The 24,985-nt window shown below is 42.4% G+C and overlaps 1 protein-coding gene and 1 long non-coding RNA gene across 8 annotated transcripts in view; one reads left to right on the forward strand and one right to left on the reverse strand.

The window, feature by feature from the left end:
- LOC138163740 (uncharacterized) overlaps positions 1-24,985 on the reverse strand; it is a 255,265-nt gene that overhangs the window by 144,291 nt on the left and 85,989 nt on the right. The gene's annotated exons all lie outside the window — the stretch shown is intronic.
- Positions 1,716-19,428, forward strand: WEE1 (WEE1 G2 checkpoint kinase). The gene is made up of 11 exons (XM_069091204.1): positions 1,716-2,315; positions 3,989-4,191; positions 4,977-5,043; positions 5,138-5,310; positions 6,929-7,050; positions 11,200-11,346; positions 13,297-13,389; positions 13,482-13,567; positions 15,148-15,318; positions 15,443-15,588; positions 18,167-19,428. Exons 1-11 carry the CDS (start codon positions 1,731-1,733, stop codon positions 18,318-18,320), a joined length of 1,947 nt encoding a protein of 648 aa, XP_068947305.1. The 5' UTR covers positions 1,716-1,730; the 3' UTR covers positions 18,321-19,428.

The raw sequence follows: 24,985 nt of genomic DNA on the forward strand, positions 1-24,985 counted from the left end.
GCTTACTGGGTTCGTCTTTCTTTCTGTTGACCCCTCCCCTCCTGCGCCTTTAAGATGGGCATGTCCTCGGGAGGTGTGAATTGTTTCCTGACATTGGACATATTTCAAACTGGAAACTTAATTTGATGGTGTCCCCGTTGGAAAGTGACAAAAGGGCGGCATTCGTGCGGGCCCTTGAATTCCGGCTGTACCCCAGTAGGAGCTGGCAGTCCGGGCTCTACTTCTAGCCCGTTCGTTTAAATAAACTTCTGCAGACCGAAGTGTCCCTTTAACGCCTGGGCCCATTCGGTCTGCGGGGAGGGGGGGCCCTCCTGCCGCCACCCACCGGCCCGTGGCGCCTGCTTGACCTGCAACTGGGCGGGATCGGGCTTTGCCTAAGGTCAGGGTCAGGGTCCTGAAGAGCCCATACGTGACCCGACCGCGGACGGTGACTCCACTCATCCCCATTTGGGGCCCAGTAGGCACGTTCTCGGTGGCATTCCCGGCTGGCCGCCCATCCCCCAGCAAGTTCTGCCTAGACGTGGACTTTGGACACGCGTGTTTACTCAGCTGCGAGACGGTGTTTTTCCTGCCTGCCTGCAGCAAGGGGCCCTGTGGTGACTGCTCACTAAAGGGGGGGGGGCAGCGGGTCTCCCCCGCCCCCAAGCTTCTGCAGAGCCAGCCTCCCCAACCTCCAGGAAGGCTGTGCAGGGTCCCATAAGCAGCAGTAGCATCAGGCGGCCCAGCCCCCCCGCAGCGGTCCTCGCTTCTCCCCATCACAGCTCAGGGAAAGCACCCGAGGGGAAAACCCTTCTTCACTGACCCCGAGAATTCCGGGCTGCGCCTGCCCCCCCTCCCCCCCCTTTATCCCCCCCCCTCGCTTTCCTCCTGCTCCACCCCTCTCCCCGGCCCTCCTCCCCTTCCCCTCCCCTCCGCTCCCCTCCTCTGCTTTTCCTCCCCTCCCACTTTTCTCCTTTTCTTCCCCTCCCACTTTCCTCTGCCTCTCCTGTTTTCTCCCCTTCCTTCCCCTTCTCATTTAGACCCGCCTCCTTCCCTTCTACCAATTCATTTTCCCTCTTCCTCCCATTCTTTTTCTCTCCCCTGCCCCTCATTCTTTCCTCCTCCTCCTCCCTATTTTTTCTCTTTCCCCTTCCCCCTCTCCTGGGGAGGGAGCCTCCACAACCTCGGTCCCCCAGCGGTCTCTCCTCGCCTATTGGCCAGCATCCCTAGCCACGCCCTCTCTCCTCCCCGCTCCTCTCCCCCTGGGCGGATGTGTGTATGTGTTTGTGTGTCTCCAACTGCGTGTGTGAAGAGGAGGGGTGGAGGTGGGGGCGGGGAAGGGCGGAGCCACGAATTTCGCGCCAAAATCGCGTAGCACGTACCCTCCCCCCGCGGGTAACGTAGCGCCCTCCTTTTTTTTCAAACCCCAAACTGGGCGGGGATTGGTGGGTTGGGCGTTCACGTGATTAACGGTCGCGGGAAGCCGCGTAGCCCGAACCTTGCAGGCAGATCGGCCCGGACCCAGCTGCTCGGATTAGCCGCTGCACCGCCGCACCGCCGCGCCGCCGCTGCCTCGGAGCCGCGACCCCGGTCCTCGCCCCCTGCCCAGGTCGGCGCCGGTGGCCGCGGTGACGGCCCGTCCAGGCGCGGAAGCCGCTGTTGCCCGGGCCGCCGCCGCCGCCCCTGCGGAGCTCCTCGGGCCGCACGTGGCGGTCCCGCCCCCTCAGCCCCAGCTCCCGGTCCCGGCCCCCATGAGCTTCCAGAGCCGGCACCAGGCGCCGCCGCTCCGCGGCCGGCCCGGAGGCTCCTGCGCGCTGAGGCAGAAGCTCATCTTCTCCCCAGGCAGCGACTGCGAGGAGGAGGAGGAAGAAGAGGAGGAGGACGAGGGCAGCGGCCACAGCACCGGGGAGGACTCGGCCTTCCAGGAGCCCGACTCGCCGCTGCCGCCCACCCGCAGCCCCGCAGCCCTGGGGCCGGCCGCGGAGCCCGAGGGCGAGCCCGGCGGCCTCCGCCGTGCTCCAGGCCGGGCCCCGGGCCCGCGGGAGGAGGAGATGCCGCCAGCCGATGGAGGAGGCGCGGGCGACGGGGACGCTGGCGGCGCCGAGGGCGACTCTTGGGAGGAGGAGGGCTTCGGCTCGTCGTCCCCAGTCAAGTCTCCGGCCGCCTCCGTCCCCTACTACCTGGGCAGCCCCCTGTCGCCGCTCCGCGGGGACCGCTCCCCGCGCGGCCGCCAGCGCCGTGACGGCTCCTGCTCGCCGGTGCCGGACTACCCGGGCACGCCGCCGCACAAGACCTTCCGCAAGCTGCGGCTCTTCGACACGCCGCACACCCCGAAGGTGAGGCCCGGAGGCCGGCGGGGCTGGGGCGCTGCTGTGGTGGCTGTGCGGGCGCCGGGCCAGGCCCCCCGGGGCGGGGGCGGGGCGGGGGCGCTTACATAACCTGCAGCTGCGGCCGCCCTGGCTGCGAACTCCGGGCCTGCCCTCGCAAGTGGCCGTTAGGTTATGTAACTGCCCCGAGAGCCGCCCCGGAACGTACTGCGGTGCCCTGGGGCTCCCCGGGCCCGGGGGAGGTGGGCTCGGGCCCCCGGGGCTGTCAGTCCGAGCGGGACCCCTGCTGAGCTTCGGGAGTTTAAACCCGAAGGCCCTGGATGCGTAGCGTGTCGGAAGGATGTGCGGAGTGTGTGTCAGCGTGTGTGTCTCGGTGGCGACGACCCCCGACGCCTGCCGGGTGTCCTGGGAGCAGGCACAGCCCCCTCCGTTTTGTCAATTGGAATCCTGAAGACTTGGGCTTTTAAATGAAAAAGTTTTACCTTTTATATGTTTTTAGTTTTAGTTTCGTTGGTTGTGATGGGTTCTACGTTGTATGGTTAAGATATATAGGGCTACTGTGTAGCAATGGCCACATTTGTGTGTTTTTTTTTAATGCGTTTTGTTGAAGATGCCTTTTGTCTTTACATGGCTCATTTCAGCCTTCCCCATCTCCCATTGAACCCTGCCTTGTGACAAAGGAAAATGAAGACGTTTAGGCAAAAACTTTTACACGTTGAGTTGACAGAAATTGGCTTATGGGACAAAACCTGTTTTCTGTTTACTTTATAAGACTGTAGAGGTGATATGTATCAGCGTAAAATCTGTATATCTGTGTGCACATATATAATATATGTTTGAATATCATACACGTATATATGTATGTATCCACACAGAACGTCAAAACTTCCAAACTGCAGTCTACATAATGGTGTCTTCTAACTTCAAAACCTTTATTTTAGCACCCCAGTATTTCTCTTTCACCCTGTGCAAGCCCAGTGCAAGGCGTTTAGTAAACATTTGTTGAATGAATGTCTCCTCTGTCAAGTCAGTGTGAAAGTTAGTCTTTTGAAATTTTAAATGATTCCAGAAAGAAGTTAGCAGAAATACTTAACTAAGCTAAACTACATACATTCCTCTTTGGGTTTGTTTCCTTGTTTATGCAGCCGCCAAGATGGTGGTAGTATGAGTCTCCAAGTTGTCCTTGTTATTGGCTAGCGTGGCCCATCCCACCTCTCCTGGAGTCCTCTTGAGAGGGTTGGGGGAGGGAGACCGCCTCGGGGAGGTGGAGGTTTCTGGCTGCCTGCCCCTCCTATCGTTTGGTTTAGGCATTGAAAGGGTTTGTTTAGGAGCTTACTACCTACTCCAGCCAGCAGGATTTCTTATTTTGATCTCAATTTTCACTGAAAAATGAAGGGCTCATTTCAGCTTCCTTTTTGCATTGCTTCTGGGAAGCTGTGTTTTAACTAGTTTACTTTTTCAAAAAGTAGACCAAACTGAACTAGGTTTACAGCCTTGTTCATCTAGGAACTAGACAGAAGTTTATGAGGATTTTTTGTTTGCTTGTTTGTTTTGCTGTCAGCAGATTTAGCATTGTAAATTAATTCTTACTGATCTAGCAGACTAAATTGACCAAGTGGGATTGGGGGAGGACTTTGTTGATTTTTCTTGGATACTGACAAAATATCCTTGTTGCAATCTAGAGTTTGCTATCCAAAGCTCGAGGAATAGATTCCAGCTCTGTGAAACTCCGAGGTGGTTCTCTGTTCATGAGCTCAGGAAGATCCGAAAAGCAAGGATTTGACATGAGACAAACCCCTCAAGTGAATATTAATCCCTTCACTCCAGATTCAATGTTGTTTCATTCTTCAGGACAGTGTCGGAGGAAGAGAACACACTGGAATGAGTATGTCATTTGATATTGTTATCCCATATTATTTTCAAGTCTTGCTTTTATACATTTGACTGAATTAAAAATTTGTACTTAATGATCCTGTTTACAGTTAGTTTCTAGACTGTGTTGTGTTCTAGAGCCTCTTGAGAGGTAGAAGCGTGTTAAGCTGTGAGTGATGAGGGTGCTATTTCCTTATGAAAAAGGGCCTTTGTATAGCTGGAAGAAATAAAAACTGCCTGCACATCTTGGAGGACGGCATTGAGAGCTTGGCAATAAGAGGTGTAACTGAATACTGTTAGAATAGGGCAAAGTTAGAGAGATGGGGTGCTGTTGATGATGTAGGCTGCTTCAGGAGGTAGTGAGACCCTCATCACTGGAGTATCCAGGCAGAGTGGAGACACTTTAAAGGAAATGTTTTTTATTAAGTGAAGGGGTTAGAGCTCTTAAATGGGGGGCTTCTTCCACCTCAGAGGTTCTATTATCAAATTCTAGGTTGGGAGATAGTTGTAGTAGTGTTAGGGAATTATTATCCAGGTCATTGGGCTGGGACAAAGATAAATATTTGATAGAAATATCAGAAAACAAATATGAGGTGAAGGTCTTCACCTGAAACTAAGCTGATTAGTCATCTTACTTTAAAAATTTTGAGGGAGAAATGTTTGATTATATCTTCACCTCATGCTCCTGTTAAAAGTCCACTAGTAATCTGAATATACTTGCCACATCAAGTTCAGAGCTAGGGTTGGAATATGTCTTCCTAGTATATTTGATGAAGAGAGTACCAATTCTTATTTCAGTTCCTGTGATGAAGACATGGAAGCAAGTGATGGGGAGCTTGAAGATGAGACCACCCGGCCTGCCAAGGTAGGCTGTTACAGTCCCCTCCGTTTTTTGTGCCATCTTCTGTTGCCTTGACTTTTATACTTTTGAAACAAATTTTTTTTTGTTACAATTACAGAGAATTACAATTACAGAAAGTAACATGAAATCAAGATATGAAAGTGAATTTCATGAGCTAGAGAAGATTGGATCAGGAGAATTTGGTTCAGTATTTAAGTGTGTAAAGAGGCTGGATGGATGTATCTATGCCATAAAGAGATCAAAGAAGCCATTGGCTGGTTCTGTCGATGAGTGAGTATTTTTTTAACCCTAGTCTTTGTTTCTGTGCCATTTTGTTAGAGGTAGTTTGTTAAACTTTTTGAAATCTAGCTGCATTCAAGTTCTAAACTTAAAAGGTATTGAAATTTGAAAGGTTCTTTAAAGTTAGAAAAAAGTTGTTCTGGTCAGTTTTGCTTTCTTATTGAGTAGCTTTCTTTTTGGACCTGGGAGTATTTGAAGTCTAGTCTGAATTTGGTACATAACTGTACTGCCCTTATCTTTTAAAAAAAAAAAATATATATATATATATATATATATATATTTCTGTGGATGTCTTTTGTTTTTACATAGCCCATGTTTCCTTTGTCCTTTCTCCTATCCTTCCCAGAGAGCTATCTCTTGAATAATTTTTTTTAAGAAGATGAGGGAAAAAAACTGATCAAAACAAATCAACACATATCTAATTCAGTGTTAGATTCAGTATTTCAAACTGTGGACCTCCCATCTTTGCAAAGGAGTTGGGGGATGTGACTTCTCCTACTTTATTCTTTGAGGCCATGCTTATTCTTTGTAATTTTGCAACATTCACTTTCATTTGTTTTATGATCTTTCCATTTGCATCATTGTAAGTCCCTGTATATGTTGTTTTCCTGGCTCTGCTTACTTCATCCTGCATCAGTTCATGTAGATCTTCCCACATGTCTCTGTATTCATTACCTTTGTCATTTCTTAAAGTATAAAAATATTCCATTACAGTCATATGCAACATTCACCAACTGATGGGCATCTACTTTGTTTCTAATTCTTTGCTACCATAAAAAGTATGCCATGAATTTTTTTTTGCATGTGGGGGGGAGGGGAGAGAGAGAAAGAGTGTGTGTGTGTGTGTGTGTGTGTGTGTGTGTGTGTGTGTGTGTGTGTGTGTGTGTGTGTGTTCATTCTGGGTCAAATGGTATGGCCAGTTTGTTTTAGTGATTTTATTTACATAATTCCAAATTACTTTCTAGAATTGTATCAGTGCATACTCAGGCCATTAGTGAGTCTGTCATTGCACAACTCCTTTAGCATTGACTATTCCCTTTTATTATCTTTACCAGTTTGATGGGGGTGAGGTGAAACCTCCAGGCTTGTTTTGATTTGTATTTCTCTTATTATTTACAAGTGATTTAGAAATTCTTTCATATGGTTATTTTTTTTTGGTATTTATTTAGTATTTAATTTTTCCCTACTTACACATAAAAACAATTTTTAACATTTGTTTTTAAACTTTGAGTTCTGAATTCTTTCCCTTCCTTCCCCTCCTTCCCTAAGACAAGCACTTCCATATAGGTTATACATGTGTAGCTATGTAAAACATCCATTATAGTCACTTTCATATGGTTATTAATAGTCTGCAATACTCTTGAGGACTGTCTTGGTCTTATGTTTTTATTAGTTCTCTTTATGTCTTGGATATCAAATCCTTCTCAGAGGTATTTATGCCCTTACCTTTTAATCAGTTTCCTGCATCATAGGACTTGAAGAGGTTATTGTACCATAGCCAAACCTCTGTCCTATATAAAGGGTCCCTGAAGGAGTTTATCAGATAATCTGTGATAGGATAGAGTTGCCTGGTTTATGCTGGTACTGATCTCAAACTTTATGTAAACAGACAGAATGCTTTAAGAGAAGTCTATGCCCACGCAGTGCTTGGACAACATTCTCATGTGGTTCGATATTTCTCTGCATGGGCAGAAGATGATCACATGCTGATACAGAATGAATATTGTAATGGTAAGCCAGACTTTTTTAGGGGGGTTGTTTAAAATGTTGTGTTTCCCTATTTCTTCCCAGATGAGGATGCAGGAGTGAAGCAGGAGAAGACTTCCAGTCCTCACCGCTATCCACTGCATCACCTCCATGTCTCAGTCTCTCCTTGTGCCACTTATCTTTTGTGGTTCTTTTCAGAATTAAGAAATGACGACTGTGAAAGGCTTTGTTGTAAACTGTGAAGCACTGAATAGGTTTCAGCTGTTGTTGATTCTCTTGTTCTAAACAAAGTGAATACTGAAAGTAGTTATTCCTAATGTTACTTAAAGTCTTAACTTTATTGATATATTTTCTATATCAATTGAGTTTAATAAGTATTTTATCATCAGTTACCTGTTTAAAGAGAAACTAACAAGGCCAGGAAAAATCCATTTCCTTTCCAGCTAAAGTGTACACCAAGTTTTTTTTTTTTAATAAGTAGTATATTTCCACCCCGCTGCCCTTTCAGGCTCATATGGCCAGTGAGCTGCAGGTGCAGAATGGTGCCTCCTTGTGCTGTTTTCACTGTCTTGCTGCTTCAGTAAGTAGAAAGCACAACAGCACTTTTCTAATTAAAATGGAAAAATTAACAAGCACCAGTCACCTTTTCAATACAAATACTCTGACATGCTTTTTGGCCTGTGCAGCATAGGCAGCAAGCAATAGCAATGCCTTTTTTTTTTTTATAGGGGAAAATATTTGAGAAGTCTCCTGGAAGAAAGTCATTATATTACTAGAGAAAACTGTCTACATATATTTATTCCACTTTCTCACTGTTCTATTGCGTCTCAGACTCATGTAATCTAGCTTCTAATTCACTGGCCTGATGTGGCTCTCTCCAAAGTTATCAAAGATCTCGTAATTACTAACGCTGATGGCTGGGTCTTGGTCCTCTTCCTTCCTGACCTCTCTGTAGTTTGTGATACTCGTAACTACTCCCTCCTAATCAGTCTCTCTTCTGTTTGTCTTACATTATTTTCTGTGTTTCTTGTTCTACCTCTCTGACCTTTCCTGTTCCATCTCTGCTGATGAATCATTATCCTCCATTCTACCACCTAACTGGATATATCCCCTAACACTCTTTCCTGGGGCCTTTCTTCTTGACAGCTCCTTGGTTAACCCTTCAGCTCCTATAGGTTCATATATCATCTCTTTGCAAGATGACTCACATATTTATATATCCAAACCTCATCTTTTTTGATTTCTGTTCCTGTATTGCCAGCTGCCTAGTAGTCTTCTAGGATGTTCCATAGGCAGCTCAAACTCAGCCTGTCTAAAGTAGAACTCATAACTCCCCACTCTATCCCCTGCCACCCAACTTTACTATTTCTGTTAAGGCCATGACCATCTTCCCAGTTAGCCAGGTACACAAACTCAGTTATTCTTGACCCTTCCCTCCCTCACCCCATCTTCCTTATATCTGGTCAGTTGCCATGGTTATACATTTTTACCTTCACTGCATCTATAGCTGCCTTTTCTCCACTCACATGGCTGCTACCCTAGTTTAGTATTTGCTCGCACTTCTACATTATGGTAATAGTTTCCCTAATTGGTTTTCATGCTTCCAAGATCTCTCTTCTCCAGTTTATCTTCCTCAGAGCTGCCAAAATAATCTATCTAAAATAGAAATCTGATCATATCTTTCCCTGACTGAATTTTCAGTGACTCCCTATTGCCTACAGGAAAAAATACTTGACATCTAAAGCCTTTTGCAATAATGGCTTCATCTAACTTTTCCAGATTTATTTGATGTTGCACCCACCTTCTATGTGTCAACCAAATTAGCTTATATGTTCCTTGAACTTGTCATTTCCAGCCTCTATTCCTTTGCATAAACTTTATTCTATGCTGTGGGTGTGCCTTGGATACTCCCTCTTCACATCTGCATAGAATTCTTAGCTTCCTTCAAAGTTTGGTACTCGCCTGGCTATAGGAAGCTTTTCCTGATCTATCTAGGTGGGCGTGCTCTTCTTCCTCATATTCTCTCTCATTTACTTGTGTGAGTATAGCATTCCCCCAAGTAGACTATAAGTTCCTTGAGGAGAGGGGCTGTTTTTTAGTTTGTCATTGTATCCTCAGTGCTTAGCAATAAGGCCTTGAACATAATAGAACTTAAAAGTTTATTGAAGTAAGTTGACCTTGGGGTCAACCTTTGTGAACCAAGAGTTTTTCTTGATCTATTTGAGGCTTCCCTTTCCAGTTAGGCTTTAGAAGGTAGGAATTCAATTGTCTTGCCTCCTTTTCATGGCCAAACTCTTCTATAAAGCTGTCTATAATTGGTGCCTCACCTTCCTCTTCTCGTATTCTTTTGTAAATCCTTTGCAGTCCGGCTTCTGGCCTCATGCTATTTGAAACTGCTCTTTCTGTAGTTACCATTGATCTTCTGATGACCAAATCTAATGGTATATTTGTATATTCTTGATCCTTGTCCTTCTTAACCTCTTTGCAACTTGTGACTCCATATATGACTCTCTTCTTGTTATTTTCTTCTCTAGGTTTTTGTGACAGACATTGCTCTGTCTCAGTTCTCCTTCTCTCTGTCTGACTCTTCCTTCTGGGGATCCTTGCTGGATCCAGGTCATGTCTGCCAAAGTTGGTGTCACCCAGAGACTCTTATCTGGACTTTTTTTCCCTTCTCCCTCACTGTTATCTTACTTGGTGATCTTATTGGCTACTTGGAGTTCAGTTATTTCTAATCAGGTTATCTTCAGATCTATTTATCCAGCTTTAATCTCTCCCTGACCTCCAGTCTTACATCACCAACTGCCTGTTGGACATCTCAGACTGAATGCCTATAGGCATCTCAAACACTACTCATTCTTTCCACTGAATGTAGGCCCTTATCATCTCATGCTTAAACTTCAGTAATAACCTTCTGACGGGGCTCCTTGCCTCAGGTCTTCCCTTTCCAGTACATTCTTTATTCAGCTGCCACATCTAAAGCTTAGGTCTGACCGTATCATCACCCTAGGTAGTAAACTGAAATAGTATCTTACTACTTTTAAGATCAAAGATAAAATCCTCTTGTTTGGTTTTTAAAGTCCTTCACAATCTACTTCCTTCCACGTACTCTTGTTGACACTGGCCTCCTTGTTCCTCAGTTGAACAAGATGCTCCATATCCCAAATCCATGCCATTTCACTGGCTATCCCAGATGCTAGGAATGTTCTCCCTTTTCACTTCAGCCTTCTGGCTTCATTCAAGATTCACCTCAAATCCTTCCTTCTGCAAAAGTCCTGTCCTCATTCTTCCCCCTAATGTTGGTACCTTCCTTCTGATATTTCCTCTCATTTACACTGCATGTATATTTATGTAAATAGCTGTTGCGTGTTGTTTCCCATTAGAATGAGGGGCTCTTGAGGACAGGTACTGTATACCTTGGCACTTAGCCCAGGTCCTACCCACTTGGTAGGCACTCCTTAATAAACGTTTGTTGAATGATTGAATGCAACAAACATTTATTAAATTCCGAATCTTCAAGTGCACTAGGGGAGAAGCCAGGGACACAAAATTGAAGTAAGACATAATTCTTGATCTTCCTGAAGCTTTTAATCCAGTAGGACAATGAGATGTGACAGCCAACCCATGATACAAAGTAGAACTGAGTGCATAAAGCAAGTACCAATAGAGTTTTGCAGGAATTGCTGATTGAAGGTGTTGGGCAAGGATGTTGTCTGACCTGTGTAAAGAATTTACATGGCTTTAGTATAAATATCTGTGAAGGGCTAGAGCTAAGTATTATGACCAGGAAACAATTGATTGTATGGTCTCCCTGAAATAAACGGAACTGGTCAGATAGTTAAAAGGGCTAGCTAAGAGGAACTGAGGAGTCCGACCCCAGAACTGGCATCTGTCCCAGCCATAGAGAATGTGGAGAAAGTGTTCTGTTAGGTTTGGATCTCATGAAAGGGACCAAGGGACCAGGGACCAAGGCTGTAATGCAATATTGTCTTATTTTTCTTTTGAATGATTCTGTGAGAATTAATTATAAGGAAGAAGTTCTCAAAACATACTTTGTACTTGTTCCCAGAGAGAACCTCTTAGGGGCTGATAAGCATAACTTCTCTCTAAAAATCAAGAGATTTGATTAAAAATAATTGAGAAGGGAAAGCTAATTTGTCTTTTCTTTTTCAGGTGGAAGCTTAGGGGATGCCATAAGTGAAAACTACAGAAGCATGAATTATTTTTCAGAAACAGAACTTAAAGATCTCCTTATACAAGTTGCTCGTGGCTTGAAATATATTCACTCAATGTCATTGGTACACATGGATATTAAGCCCAGTGAGTACAATATAAAAAATTTGCTCTGTTGGAGACCACATTACCTCATCTTAGATAAAAGGACTGTGTAGCTTCATAGTAAATTTTCTTCAGCTAGCTTTGGATGCCTTGCTTATGATGGGTCCTCCTCTAAAGCATCATCAGGGTGTGGAGGTGCGCTGAATTGTCGAAAACTATGCCAGCAGTTGCTAATAAACTAGGAAGACTTTCAGGTACACATAAGGCATTTGGCTTAAGGAAAATAGACTCATTTCCAGAGGGTTGACCACCAGGCAATGAATTTTTGTCACCTATGGCAACTCCCAGAGGATGTCTATTTTGGGGTGCAGGGCACTGTCCATGCTAGTGAAATCAAGTGCACACTGGTGATTTCACCAATTCTTAAAATATTGATGTTCAATAGCTTTAATAATAGCTAACATTTATGTAGCACTTTAAAGTTTCAAAGTGCTTTACACATATTATTACATTTATTTAAAAGTTTGAACAACTTATTCCATTAAAAATTGATACAGTGTTAGGGAATTAAAAATATAGTACTTGACTCAGAATATAGGTTATTTTAGAAATTATAGTACTGGGAGCACCTAGTTTTGGGATAACATGCTTATTTTAATTAAGCCTACATGAGTTTATTTTGAATATTTTATTAAATGTTTGTAAGAACTTTATAATAAACTTACACATCCAGACATCAGTGGCAGTTTAAAAGGAAAATGTAACTTGTTCCAGTCCTTATGGTGACTGAGATACTGACAGAAATGAATATTCATGGGGAAACATGGTGATATAGTTAAGTGGCAGTCTGTGGTCTTTTAAGATACTGCATTGAAGACTTAGAAGGTGGTGGTGGTTTATTGCTGTGGCTAGAGATATTGCTCGGGGCTTGATTCTCAAGGTGAGATCCTTTTTGTAGAACAGTATAATAAATTAATTTAATTAATGAACAGTGTAAACAGTAGAATTACAGCCAAAAGGAACCTTAAAAGATTTTACAGACATGGAAACAGGTCCTGAAAAGGGGCACACCAGGTCCCACAGGTAATGACAGAACTGGGACCCAAAGAATTCTGCCCCAGTATTGTGCTTTACAAGTTTATTGCTCCTCTCATGACACCAGATCATGCGGACCAACAGACATGGTATTCTTGGCTTCCCTGATCAGTGTAAGGTGTATGTTTTCATTAGATAATTGTCAGAACCCATGCCTTAACTTGTGGTATTATTGTTGCTGTTCAGTCATGTCTGACTATGTAACCCTATGGACTGTGTCCATGGCTTTTCTTGGCTGAGACACTGGAGTGGTTTGCCATTTCCTTCCCCATTTTATATATGAGGAACTGAGGCAAATAGGGGGTAAGTGACTTACCCAGGGTCACACAGGTAATGAAGTGTCTGAACTAATTTTTTTCGGACTCCAGTCCCAGTGCCCCACTGTGGCACACAAGTAGGTAATTCAACCTTAGAGATTCAAGCTCTTTGGGGAGCTGTGATCAAAGAGCAAGGAAGGATATATGTCTTTGGCCAGGTCTGGAAATCATTAATCTTGTATCTGTGTGTATTTGTGTCTGTCAGTCTTGCATTTCTAGAAATAATATTAACATTCTTTAAAGGGCATTTAAAACAAACCACACTTTGAGCTGTGTGACCTTGAGGAAGGCACTTAACCACCTGAACCTTGCTCAGGTCACTCCTCGTCCTAAGAATGGGCTGGTAGTATTTTCACTAAGCAGTTGTTGTAGGTCTCAAGCAAGGGTCTGTTTAGTAATAAGTTAAAGTCTCTTGATAAAGCCCCATACTGATATAGGCTGTCATTAATTCAAGTCTAGCATTAATACTCCTGTTAGCCTGAAATTAATTAATTTTTGACTAAACTTTGAAACTTGTATTATGTAGTTTTTTAAAATGCAATTTTTATTTATACTCATAATTTTTTTCCCCCTTTGGCAGGTAATATTTTCATGTCTAGGGTGTCAATCCCAGGTATAGCTGAGGAAGGGGACGAAGATGATTGGACAGCTAATAAAGTTATTTTTAAAATAGGTAAGAAATCCAGATCATTAGAAGATTATTATTTATATTAGTATAATAACACAAGCTTCTGTTTTGTTTAACTTGACTTTTGTTTTCCCTAGGTGATCTTGGACATGTAACTAGGATATCTAGTCCTCAGGTAGAAGAAGGTGATAGCCGTTTCCTGGCCAATGAAGTTTTACAAGAGGTAACTTGAGTTGCCAGTGCTGAATCAGACTCACTTACAGCCCGTACTAATTATGTGCCTTTGCGGTTTCATACAGGGTTTCTCCTGGTAAAATGAAAACTCCTGGAGAGTAGAGACTGTTGTGCTTTTTGTCTTTGTTCTTCCCTTGCATATAATAGGTGCTTGATAATGTTTGTTTAATTAAATTCAACAAACCAGTGTGCCAGCTACGTGAGACACTATGGCCTAGATAATGTTGCCCCAGCTGTGTCAGCCTTGTAGTAATAGCATTTATGACATTATAACCAACCCCTAGAGTAACATTGTAAAGCTTGAGGGCACTAACCTGCCCTCTGCTGTTTTATGTAATGCTGGATTTCTCTGATCATTGAGTAATTTTAAGTTAGGTATGTATGTATTAAAATGCCTGGAGATTAGAAGATTTAGGAAGTGATCTTATCAGTTGTAAAATATCTGAGCCTTTTCACAAGGAAGAACAGGTTAGACTTGTTATACTTGGCCCCCAGCAGGGACAAGTACTACAAGGAAGCAGGTTTTGACTTGGTCAGTATGTAAGGAAAAACTTCTAAGAAATTAGTATTGTAATTTAAGGGGTAGTGAAAGGATTGTTGAGCTATCTCCTTTCTCGCCTTTGATACTTATTTTTTTATGATGTATTTCAAGAATACATTTATTTCCCTTCTCCCTTGCCATAAAAATAATAATAATAAAGTTTGTAAAAAGCTGTCAGAGCACACATGCATAGTCCAGTAAAACATGTAACCTCAAAAATAGGTTTTATTCTGCATTTTTAATTCATCACTTATCTGGGAGGAAGTAAAATGGCATGTTTCTTCAGTTCTCTGGGTTTGTGGTTTTCTCCTTGAGTCGATCAGAGTAATAGTCTTTCAGAGTTGTTTTTTCTTTATAATCCTGTTGTTATGGCATAAATAGTTCTCCTAGTTCTTCTTACTTTACTCTGCATCAGCTCATAGGAATCTTCACAGTTTCCTCTGAAACTGTTCCTTTTAATCGTTTCTTTTTTTTTTGCGTTTTGGAGGGCAATTGGGTTTAAGTTACTTGCCCAAGGTCACACGGCTAGGTTTTTTGTTTGTGTGTGTTAAGTGTCTGAGTCCGGATCCGAACTCAGGTCCTCCTGACTCCAGGGCCAGCACTCTACTCACTTTACCACCTAGCCGCCCCCTTTTAATCATTTCTTGTAATTGTAATTGTAAAAGCACAGTAATATTCCATTACATTCATATGTCATAATTTGTTACCCATTCCCTAATAGGTAGACACTCCTTTCATCTTTCTTTTTCTCTCTTTTCCTTCCTTCCACTGTAAAGAACTATTTAAAATATGTTTGTGCATATCCTCTTTCTTTGACCTCTGTGGCTAAGTGACCATGTGTTGGGTTTAAGGTTCTGACCAATTTCTTGTTGTTAGAGGCTAGTCTAGCCCAAGACTGAATCCCTGCTGTAACACTCTGAACCCATGGCCCTAGCAACATTTTTATTGTGTCCCATATGTAAACAAGGCTGGTATTGATTGAGTCTAGAGCATTCCCTCCTGAGACCATTTTCTTCTCTGTCTTTTAGAACTACACTCACTTGCCAAAGGCAGATATTTTTGCTCTGGCCCTCACTGTGGTGTGTGCTGCTGGTGCTGAACCGCTCCCCACAAACGGAGACCAGTGGCATGAAATACGACAAGGAAAGCTGCCCCGGATACCACAAGTCCTTTCACAAGAACTGACAGATTTGTTGAAAGTGAGTGTTGGATATTCCCCACAGTTCTGCCTTGTCCTGTACTGTTCACCATGGTGATTGTTAAAGGGCGTTCCATTTCTTGAGGGTCATTCAGTTAGGGGTCTTTTCCTTTTCTTTCAAAAAGGTCATGATTCACCCTGACCCAGAGAGGAGACCATCAGCAGTGGCACTGGTCAAGCACTCAGTGCTACTCTCTGCCTCCAGGAAGAGTGCGGAGCAATTACGCATCGAGTTGAACGCAGAGAAATTCAAGAACTCTCTCCTGCAGAAGTAAGTCCTGGATCTTGTCCCAGCACTGGGGGCCTCTGTCTTGCTTGGGCATGAGCTCATAGACTTCGTTTTGTGTCACTCTCCTTTCTGAACAGGCCACTGTAACAGGTTTTAAAGAAGGAGAAAACCAGTTGAGCAGAACCAACCAAACTATTGATGGAGTCTGGCAGTGTAGCCAGTGTTCCTCGTTCTGTGGCCTCACAGCTCTACCAAGAAGAGATCCTTTTTCTCTTCTCTTTTCTGGGGCCAAACTTGTCCCTTAGAATCACACAGCATATGGTTCCTTTTTGGTCTTCCCACTTAGGTGGCTGTGTTCATTGTGTAGATTGTTATCTTAGTTTATCTCTGGATCAATTCATTTAACTTTTCCCAAGCTTCTCTAAATTGTTCAGAGTAATTGTTTTGTTTTGTTTTGTTTTATAATGCACTAGTATTCTGCAACATTCATGGCCATAATTTATTTAGCCATTACCCCCTTGGATGAGCATTGTTTCATTTATAGTCTTTTTGCTGCTATGAATATTTTGGTGTGTGCGACCTTTCTTTTTTTCATCTCCATGATACTATTTTTTTTAAGCAATTGGGGCTAAGTAACTTGCTCAAGGTTACATGGCCACTTATTTTGTGTGGGTGCCAGGTTATCTGAGGCCGGAACCAATCCTGGGTCTCCCAATGCTGGGGCTGGCGCTCTTACCCATCCATAATACTATGTTACAGGGCAATTTTTAAAGAAGTAGGATAAACTGCCTTGGTCCAAATATAGGCTACATTTCTCCAGTGTTCTCTTTGAAAACAAAAACAAATGAGTAGATGCTGAAAGACATCTAGGTCATGCTCAGGTTGTATAAGAAAATACCAGGTTGGAGGGAAAAGTGCAGCCTGTATTAAGACCAAAAACAGTATTCTTGGTCTGAGCTCTGGTCCTCTAGCCATAAAATCTAGGTGTTATGGCCATCATTCTAAACTGGTTTTCAGTAGGAGAGAGCTTTGCTACCATGCTGCATTGTTGGCTTATAGGTGTTGGCGTACCAACCCCTGAAGCAGATGCCAGCACCTTCTTCCATGCTTTCTCATGATTGTACCTTTCCATAAACCTTCAACAGAGGAGCCACCCAACATCCCTTGTTTTGCTTTTTGGAGGGGGGAAGGCAGGACAATTGGGATTAAGTGACTTGCTCAAGGTCATGGCTAGTTTTTGTGTTAAGTGTCTGAGGTCGTATTTGAACTCAGGTCCTCCTGACTCCAGGGCCGGGGCTCTGTTCAGTGCACCACCTAGCTGCCCCCTGGAGAGGAACTAATGTGTAGCACTTAAGTGGTTGACCTGCTGTCTCTTTCTCCTTCTGTTTCTAGCTTCCCCTTCCCTCTTTTCAGTAATGGCTGTGATGGGACTAGTAACTTGGTAGTTGTTGGATAAGGACCATGCGTGTCAGAGAGCTGTGTGGTTCTGAAAGGGTCCTTTCCCTGCTTTGCCTCCTTGACAACTGAAGGAGAAAGAGACTTTAGGACTGGCTGAGGAATTTTTGTGTTCTTGTCAATTTTGTGAGTGTCTGACTGAAAAGATGTCGTGGAAGCTAACTTTTGGTAATGGACTTTCTCATCTTGGCTAAGCTGCCCCTCAAACAGCAGGCCACACCAGAAGACCCTCCATGGCCCATCCGTCTCCACTGGCCCAGCTTTGAGAACTTGGGGTCACCCCATGTTGCAAGGCATTAAAAGGAGGTATTTTGTGAAGAAGAGACTTAGGAAGACATGCTTTCCACGATACAAGTAGGAACAAAACCACTGTGCAGTATTGCCTTAATGGCTGTCTAGTTACTTAGGAGAAAGTGGTTTTGGCAACCATAAACTAGCTCCAGCAGTTGGAAACCTGCATGTGGCCTTCTAGGTCTTTGGATGCTACCCTTTGACTGAATCCAATCCTTTTTTCTAAGGGTGTATTTGCTCTGCAAATTTTGGATTCAGTCAAAGGGCCACACTTGAAGACGTAGAGGACCCATGTGACCTTGAGGCCACAGGTTCTCCCCTCCCCTCAGCTAACCTTTGTCTCAGTGATTGTGTTCTGTTAAAGGGGATTGATTTGTCCTGAGTTAGCTCACTTGAGGCATACAGGGTGTGAGCCTAATTGATACTCTCAGGTCAGTAAGCAGGATGTGAAAGCCATGGCCACAGATTTCAGGCTGTGAATCACCCAGAGCACATTGTGTTCTGCATGTCCTCCTTGATTGAGACCAGAGCTGTGGCAGGCATCTTTAGCATTTATCCAGAAAGATGAGGAAGGCAAGTGCTTGTTGGTGGGTTTTAAAAGGAAGCCCTAAATTCAGTGGGAATTGGGATTGTTTGGCTTCTAAGGTGCATTTCCAGCTCTGGAATTCCAAAGTTCTGTCAAGAAGTGCTTGAATTTCTAAGTGTGAAGCGAACAGCTTAAAAATGTTAAGCCTGTCTAAGGATAATGGTGGTAAATTGAGAGCTGCCTTTTCGGCCACTTGCTCCTCAGAATTTTGTCCTCACTTGAATGAATTTGCTAAGGATAGCAGAACTATTGGATTCCTGCCTCCTCATTCATTCTTTCTCCTCGTAGAGAACTGAAGAAAGCGCAGATGGCGAAAGCAGCCGCAGAGGAGCGGGCTCTGTTCACAGACAGAATGGCCACTCGGTCCAGCACGCAGAGCAGCAGAACAGCGCGGCTCATAGGGAAGAAGATGAACCGCTCCGTCAGCCTGACTATCTACTGAACTGAATCTGGGACAAGAAGCTGCAGAGATGGCATGTGTGTCTTTGCCCTCACTTTTCCATCTTCCCTGTCTATAGTTTTACTGAAATCCCTTTTGTGGGTTTTACTGGTGAATTACAGTTGGAAACTGTATTTTGACCATTGGTATTTATCTTGGACTTGGTACCTGGTCTTGTGGTCTGTTTCCCGAGGCCCACCCTCTCAGTTATGTTCCTGCTCCACATTTCACCAGCTGTCCCAGGGTTAACCACTATTGTGGTGTGCTGCTTTGAGATTGCTATCACATTGTATAATAGAAGGCATTGATTTCTTCCTTACACCGATCAGGAGGACTGTATGGCCTGACTGCAAATCAGATTCTGCCTTTTTAAAAAGGAAAATAAGTGCTGAGATCACTCAGCACCAACCATCCTTTAATGTACCTGGTGTCAAACTTTTGTTGTCTAATTGTGAATTTTACTTGTATATCCAACTGGGAGCACTTTGTAGGCATTACAGAAACTGTGGGAGAATGGTCCCATGGGAGTATTTGCCTTGTGAATTTGCTGCTATCTTAGGTTTGTCTTTGCTGTAAAATTGTAGCATTAAAACAATCATTGTTAATAGGCTTTCTGTTGAAACAATTATGTGACACATATAAGCTGCTCAAGAAAAAGCAGCTTTTTCCCCCCATTTTTTCTTGGAAGCTAGTGCATTAAAAATATGCACCTTTGTCTCTTTTTGGAACTCTGTATTAATGTAGTATAATTATTACTGGTTTTGCAATTCTTCCCAATAATGGCCTTCCTGCCCTACCTTTACCAATTTTTAAAATTGTTTATTTCTTTTCTTTTTTTCCTACTTCCAAATATTTGTACTGAGCTGTACTGTTAGTCTGTTTTTAAATGTTTTGCCTGTTTCTTTGATATTCATGTATATAAATTGATTTTTGCTGATACTGTACAGACCTGCAATCTGAAATACCCGAATGACTTCTCACTGTTCCAAATTCTTCATGAAACATACTTTGACTGTAAATTAGCCTTTTGAACTAAGAATACAGATTGTTAGTGGATTTAGTGGATCTTGCCCCAAATAGAATTGACTATTACTGGTTTGCTTGTCATTAATCTTGGTTTTAAATGTTTACATTTGTCTGGGTTCAACTTACATTTTTATTAGTGTTGATGAGCATATTAAGAGTCATTTGGAGCTTACTGTCTCTGAATGCCTTTGTGTTCTCTTGAGTTGGGTCATGCATTTTGGATAGACAGAGTATGGTATCATTGGAAGGAGCACTATATTAGAGAGAGAAAATCAGGATATGTGTCCTACAACCTTCGTTTAATGTCTGTGTAAGCCTGCATAGATCATTTGACCTTTGGCCTCAATTTTCTGTAAAAGAATAAAATCTCTGTTTGTAATTATTAATTATGTTATCCCTAAACATAAAATAGAGACAATACTTGTGCATTATCCTTGTCACAGAGGTTTGGGGTGGCAACCACTCTGTAAATTGTTAAGTGCCATAATTAATGATCTGTGCCATGCTATGACAAGTTTGAAGATTGTTGCTATATTGGAGATATCGATGGGGACAGAGATGATTACTATTTTGGTGTTACTGGATAGTTCTTCAGTTCTTAAAGGTGTGGTGCTCGGTGCTTATGTGATTTTCTAACCCGAGAAAGATTTTTATTGACCAGAATAATTACAGCCATTCAGTTTTTGGTTCTTAATTCAGAAATTCTAGAAATCTTGAGAGTCGAGAGGATTTTTAATTGCAACTCTTAATGTTTGAAAAGTAGTGTTTTTTTATGTGGCTCTTGATATTGCTACACATTTGACTTTATGCCAGCTGAAGAAATTACAATTTTCTGTAGCTTCAGTTTGGGAACATTCTAGTTACCACTTTTGGCTTTTTTGTTGCATCTGAATTATTAGAGATCTTTTAAGTTGGAAAAAGATTGAACTTGATATCAGACTTACTGGTTTCAGAATTTGGATGTGCAGACTGAAATGCTGATCAAAAGTGAGGCAAGTGGAAAGAAAGTCCCCTTAGTCAGGGAGAATGTATTTAAAACAAGAAAAAGGAATCTAATGCTCAAATACTTGCAAAGAAATGTTTGTTTGACTTAAATTGGTTTTTTCATCTATAGAATAGTAGACCTGGAGCTGGACAAGCCAAAGAGAAACTTTACAGATAAAAGTAATCGAGTCTCCAAGAGCTTGTGATAGCTGATGCGGCAGAATTGAGGCTTGTACTCAAGGACTCTTTGATGGCCCTAGGTTCTCTCTTATCTGCCCAGCTACTTTTTCAGCTAGTGTAGTTAAAGTACATTTGACTTGGGTCTGATCATCTGAACTACAAGCCTTTGCTGTGTTTTATCATACTATTGAAATTTCCTTCAAAGATTGCTGGTATATTTAATAACTAAAGGGTCTTTTCTCAGTCCTGATGTTTGATAGTTCTGTAGCTTTTGGTACTGTTGGTAACTGCCCTCTGGATGGATGCTCTCCATGGTTCCCTGGACCGAGATGGCCCAGGGAACCATGGGCCTAAACTTAGTCATGATCTCTACAAAGATGATACCTAAATTTATACTTCTAACCTTAATCTCTTTTTTTTCCCCGTTATTTTGAAAAGACCTACATCTCCAGCTTCCTGTTGGGCATTACCTCCAAACCCTATCTCAAATTCAGTATGTCTAAAACAACTTGCCTGCTTCCCCATTGAACCTGTCCATCCCAAATTGTTTTATTCCTTTTTTTTTAAATTAAATTTACTTACTTTGTTGCATTTTAAGTTACAAACTCTCCCTCTCTCGCCACCATGCACTAGAAAAGGCTATCATTTGACACAGATTTGTAAATACATGTAAAACCATACAATGCGTACTTCTGTTTATAGATTCTTTCTCTGGAGGTAGATAGCATCTTCCTTCTTAGGTCCTTTGTAGTTGATTTGAGTGTTTATAATACCCTGAATAACTTGGGTTCACAATTATTCCCCAAACAATATTGCTGTTACTGTGTGTAATACATTTCGCTTTTCATCATTTCATACAGATCTTTCCATGTTTTTCTAAAATTGTCTCTTATGGCACAGTCATACTTCCATCACAATCACTTAGCTTGTCTAACCATTCTCCAATTGGGCATGCCCTCAATTTCCAGATCTTTGCTACCAACTTTCTTAATCCTGTTGCATCATCGTCCTTGAATCATCTTTCATGGTCCTCCCTCAGTCCCCATCTGCTTTGTCTCCCAATATCCAATAAAATTTCTACATCCTGACAGTCCTACCTTTATAACGTTTCTTGGTTCCATTCCCTTTTCCGCTTATTTTATTTAGTTATATTTTAGGCCCTCAAAACCTCTAGCCTGGACTAATATGATAACCTTCCCATTGCTTTCCTTGCTTTTATCTGTTTTCCAGTCTTCTATGAAGCTACCAAAATAAATAGGTCTGATTGTGCCAGATGGTAGCATTTCAATTAGTCATTTCAGGCTTTTGTGACCCCCTTGGGAGTTTTCTCAGCAAAGATACTGTAGTGGTTTGCCATTTTCTCCAGCTCCTTTTATAGATGAGGAAACCAAGGCAAGCAAGGTTAAGTGATTTGGCCAGGCTCCCATAGCTAGTGTGAGTGTCTGAGGCCAGATTTGAACTCAGGAAGATGGAGTCTTCCTGACTCCAGGCTGAGTTCTGTATTCATTGCACCACCTAGCTGCCCTTTGACCCATAGGTCTGCCTTTTTTTTTTTTTGTTTTTTTATAAAAATCAGGATGATCTACCTATGTGTCAAGGCTATTCTTGATGAAAATGTGAGAGGGAAGCAGAAGACAACCCACATTTATTAAATATTGAGTTCCTGCTACTTTTGTTAAGCCCTGCTGGAATCATAAACCCTTATCCACTTAAAGGTGCTTTTTTATTTTTTTGAAGGACCTCTTATCTATTGAGCTGGAATGGTCATAGATACTTTAGTGGGTATTTTAAACTATTTTGAAACTTGAGTTTTTGACCTTGGGACTTTAAGTCAGAGGATCATAGGTTTAGAGCTGAAAGGAAATTATAATTGGCCATCTAATTAGACCCCTCCCTCATTTTTTCTTTTTAATTAAATTTCGTTTATTTTTAGTTTACATCATTCATTTCCACAAGATTTTGAGTTACAAATTTTCTTCCTGTCTTTCCCCTACTTACCACCCCAAAACAGCGGTCCCACTGTATACCTCCTCCCCCAATCTGATCTCTCCTATATCCTTCCCCATACCCCCTCCAATTTTCCAGGAGGGCAAGATGGAGCTCTATACCCCAGTGCCTGTATATCTTATTTCCCAGTTACATGTAAAAAATATATATATATATATATATTTTAAACATTTGATTTTAAAACTTTGAATTCCAGATTCTTTCCCTTCTTTGTCACCTACCCTTACTGGGAAGTTAGGCAATTCAATATAGGTTGTACATGTGTAGCTACACAAAATATTTCCATAGTGGATATACTGTGAAAGACTGACTATATTTCCCTCCATCCTATCCTGCCCCCACTTGTTCTGCTCTCTACTTTGACCTTGTCCATTTTCAAAAGTTGTGCTTTTAGGGGTGGCCAGGTGGCTCAGTGAGTAAGAGCACCGGCTCCAGTGTCGGGATGACCTGGGGATCAAATCCAGGCTCAGATACTTAGTGCCACACCCAGAAATAACTGGCTGTGTAACCCTGAGCAAGTTACTTAACCCCAATTGCTCAAAAAATAAAAAACAAAAAAAGTGTGTGCTTTTAACTTCCCTCCCCCCAACCTGCCCTCCCCTCCATTATTCCCCCTCTCATCCTCTTCCCCCACTACTCTTCTGTAGGGTGAGATACCCTATTTAGTGTGTATGTCATTCCTTCCCTAAGCCAAAATCAATGAGAGTAAGGTTGACCCCCATTCCCTTTTGCCTTCCTGTTCTTCCCCTCCATTGTAACCATTTTTCCTTCTTCTGTATGAGATAATTTACCCCATTCTGTGTCTCCCCATCTTCTCTCATATTCCTCTCTCACCTTTTGATTTTACCTTTTAAGTATCATCCCTTCCTATTCAACTGGTCCTGTGCCCTCTGTCTATGTATACCTGTACACATATACACACACACATATTCATAGCTCATATACCCTCTGATATAGACATATATATATGTATGTATACACATATATTTATATATTTATATTCCCTTCAACTATTCTGAGAAAAGTTTCATAAGTTACAATTATCATTTTTCCATGTAGGAATGTAAATAGTTCAACTTTGACAAGTTCCTTATGATTTCTTTTCCCTATTTACCTTCTCATGCTTCTCTTGCTTGTATCTGAATGTCAGATTTTCTATTCAAGTTTTTACACCAAGAATGCTTGAAAGTCCTCTATTTCATTGAATGACCATATTTTCCCCTGAAACATGATACTCAGTTTTGCTGGGTAGGTGACTCTTGGTTTGAATCCCAGCTCCCTTGACTTCCGGAATATCATATTCTAAGCCCTTAGATCCCTCAGTGTAGAAGCTGCCAGATCCTGTGTTATCCTGATTGTGTTTCCACAATACTCAAATTATTTCTCCTTGGCTGCTTGTAATATTTTCTCCTTGATTTGGGAATTCCAGAACCTGGCTATAATATTCCTAGCAGTTTTCTTTTTGGGATCTTTTTCAAGAGGTGATCAGTGGATTCTTTCAACCTCTCTTTTGCCCTCTGATTCTGAAATATCAGGGCAATTTTCCTTGAGCATTTCTTGAAGGTTGATTTCTAAGTTCAATTTTTGATCATGGCTTTCAGGTAGTCCAATAATTTTTCAATTATCTCTCCTGGATCTATTTTCCAGGTCAGTGGTTTTCTCAGTGAGATATTTCACATTGCCTTCTATTTTTTCATTTGTTTGGATCTGTTTAATAGTATCTTGATTTCTCATAAAGTCACTAGCTTCCATTTGCTCCAATCTAGTTCTGAAGGAACTCAGTGAGCTTTTGAGATCCTTTTTCCATCTGGCAAATTTGGCTTTTTAAGTTGTTCTTCTCATTGGCTCTTTGAGCCTCTTTTGCCATTTGAGTTAGTCTATTTTTTAAGGTGTTATTTTCTTCAGTCAAGTTGACTCACTTTTCATGATTTTCTTGCATCGTTCTCATTTCTCTTCCCAATTTTTCCTCCATGTCTCTTACTTGGTTTTCAAAATCCTTCTAGAGCCTCCTGTATGGCCTGTAATCAGTTCATATTTTTCTTGGAAGCTTTTGGTGCAGGAGTTCTGACTTTGTTGTCTTCCTCCAGTTCCATGCTTTGATCCTTTTTGTCCCCAAAATAGGAATCTAAGGTTTGACTATGGTGCTTGCTTTGCTTCCTTTGCTTGCTCTTGTTGCCACTCAATTACTTGACTTTTGAGCTTTTTGCCACAATAGAACTCTGCCTCCAGAGAGGAGAGCTTTGTCCCAAATTGCTGGGGTTTTCTCAGCTGCCAGAGCTATTAGTTGGATGCCCTCTCTGAAGCCTCCACAGGCTCTGGCACCTGGTCACACACCCCAGGAACTCCACCATAGACAGCAATTCTGATCCAAGCAGGTTAAAGCAAGAGCGATTACCCCTCAGAATGATTGCTTGGTCTCCCTACAATCTGTAGGCCAGGAACTCTGAAACAGCCATGCAGCGGCTACCCGG

This window comes from Petaurus breviceps, unplaced genomic scaffold, assembly GCF_028583685.1.
Source record: "Petaurus breviceps papuanus isolate PSGF00001 unplaced genomic scaffold, PetGlider_PUasm1.0 188, whole genome shotgun sequence".
NCBI classification, from domain to species: domain Eukaryota; kingdom Metazoa; phylum Chordata; class Mammalia; order Diprotodontia; family Petauridae; genus Petaurus; species Petaurus breviceps.

What these genes read in the sequence shown, in the direction of transcription:
- WEE1 (XM_069091204.1), top strand. Translation starts at nt 1,731, where the DNA reads ATGAGCTTCCAGAGCCGGCACCAGGCGCCGCCGCTCCGCGGCCGGCCC. An exon ending in AGACCACCCGGCCTGCCAAG is followed by an intron (nt 5,044 to 5,137) that starts GTAGGCTGTTAC and finishes TTACAATTACAG; the next exon opens with AGAATTACAATTACAGAAAG. An exon ending in AAGAACTCTCTCCTGCAGAA is followed by an intron (nt 15,589 to 18,166) that starts GTAAGTCCTGGA and finishes TTCTCCTCGTAG; the next exon opens with AGAACTGAAGAAAGCGCAGA.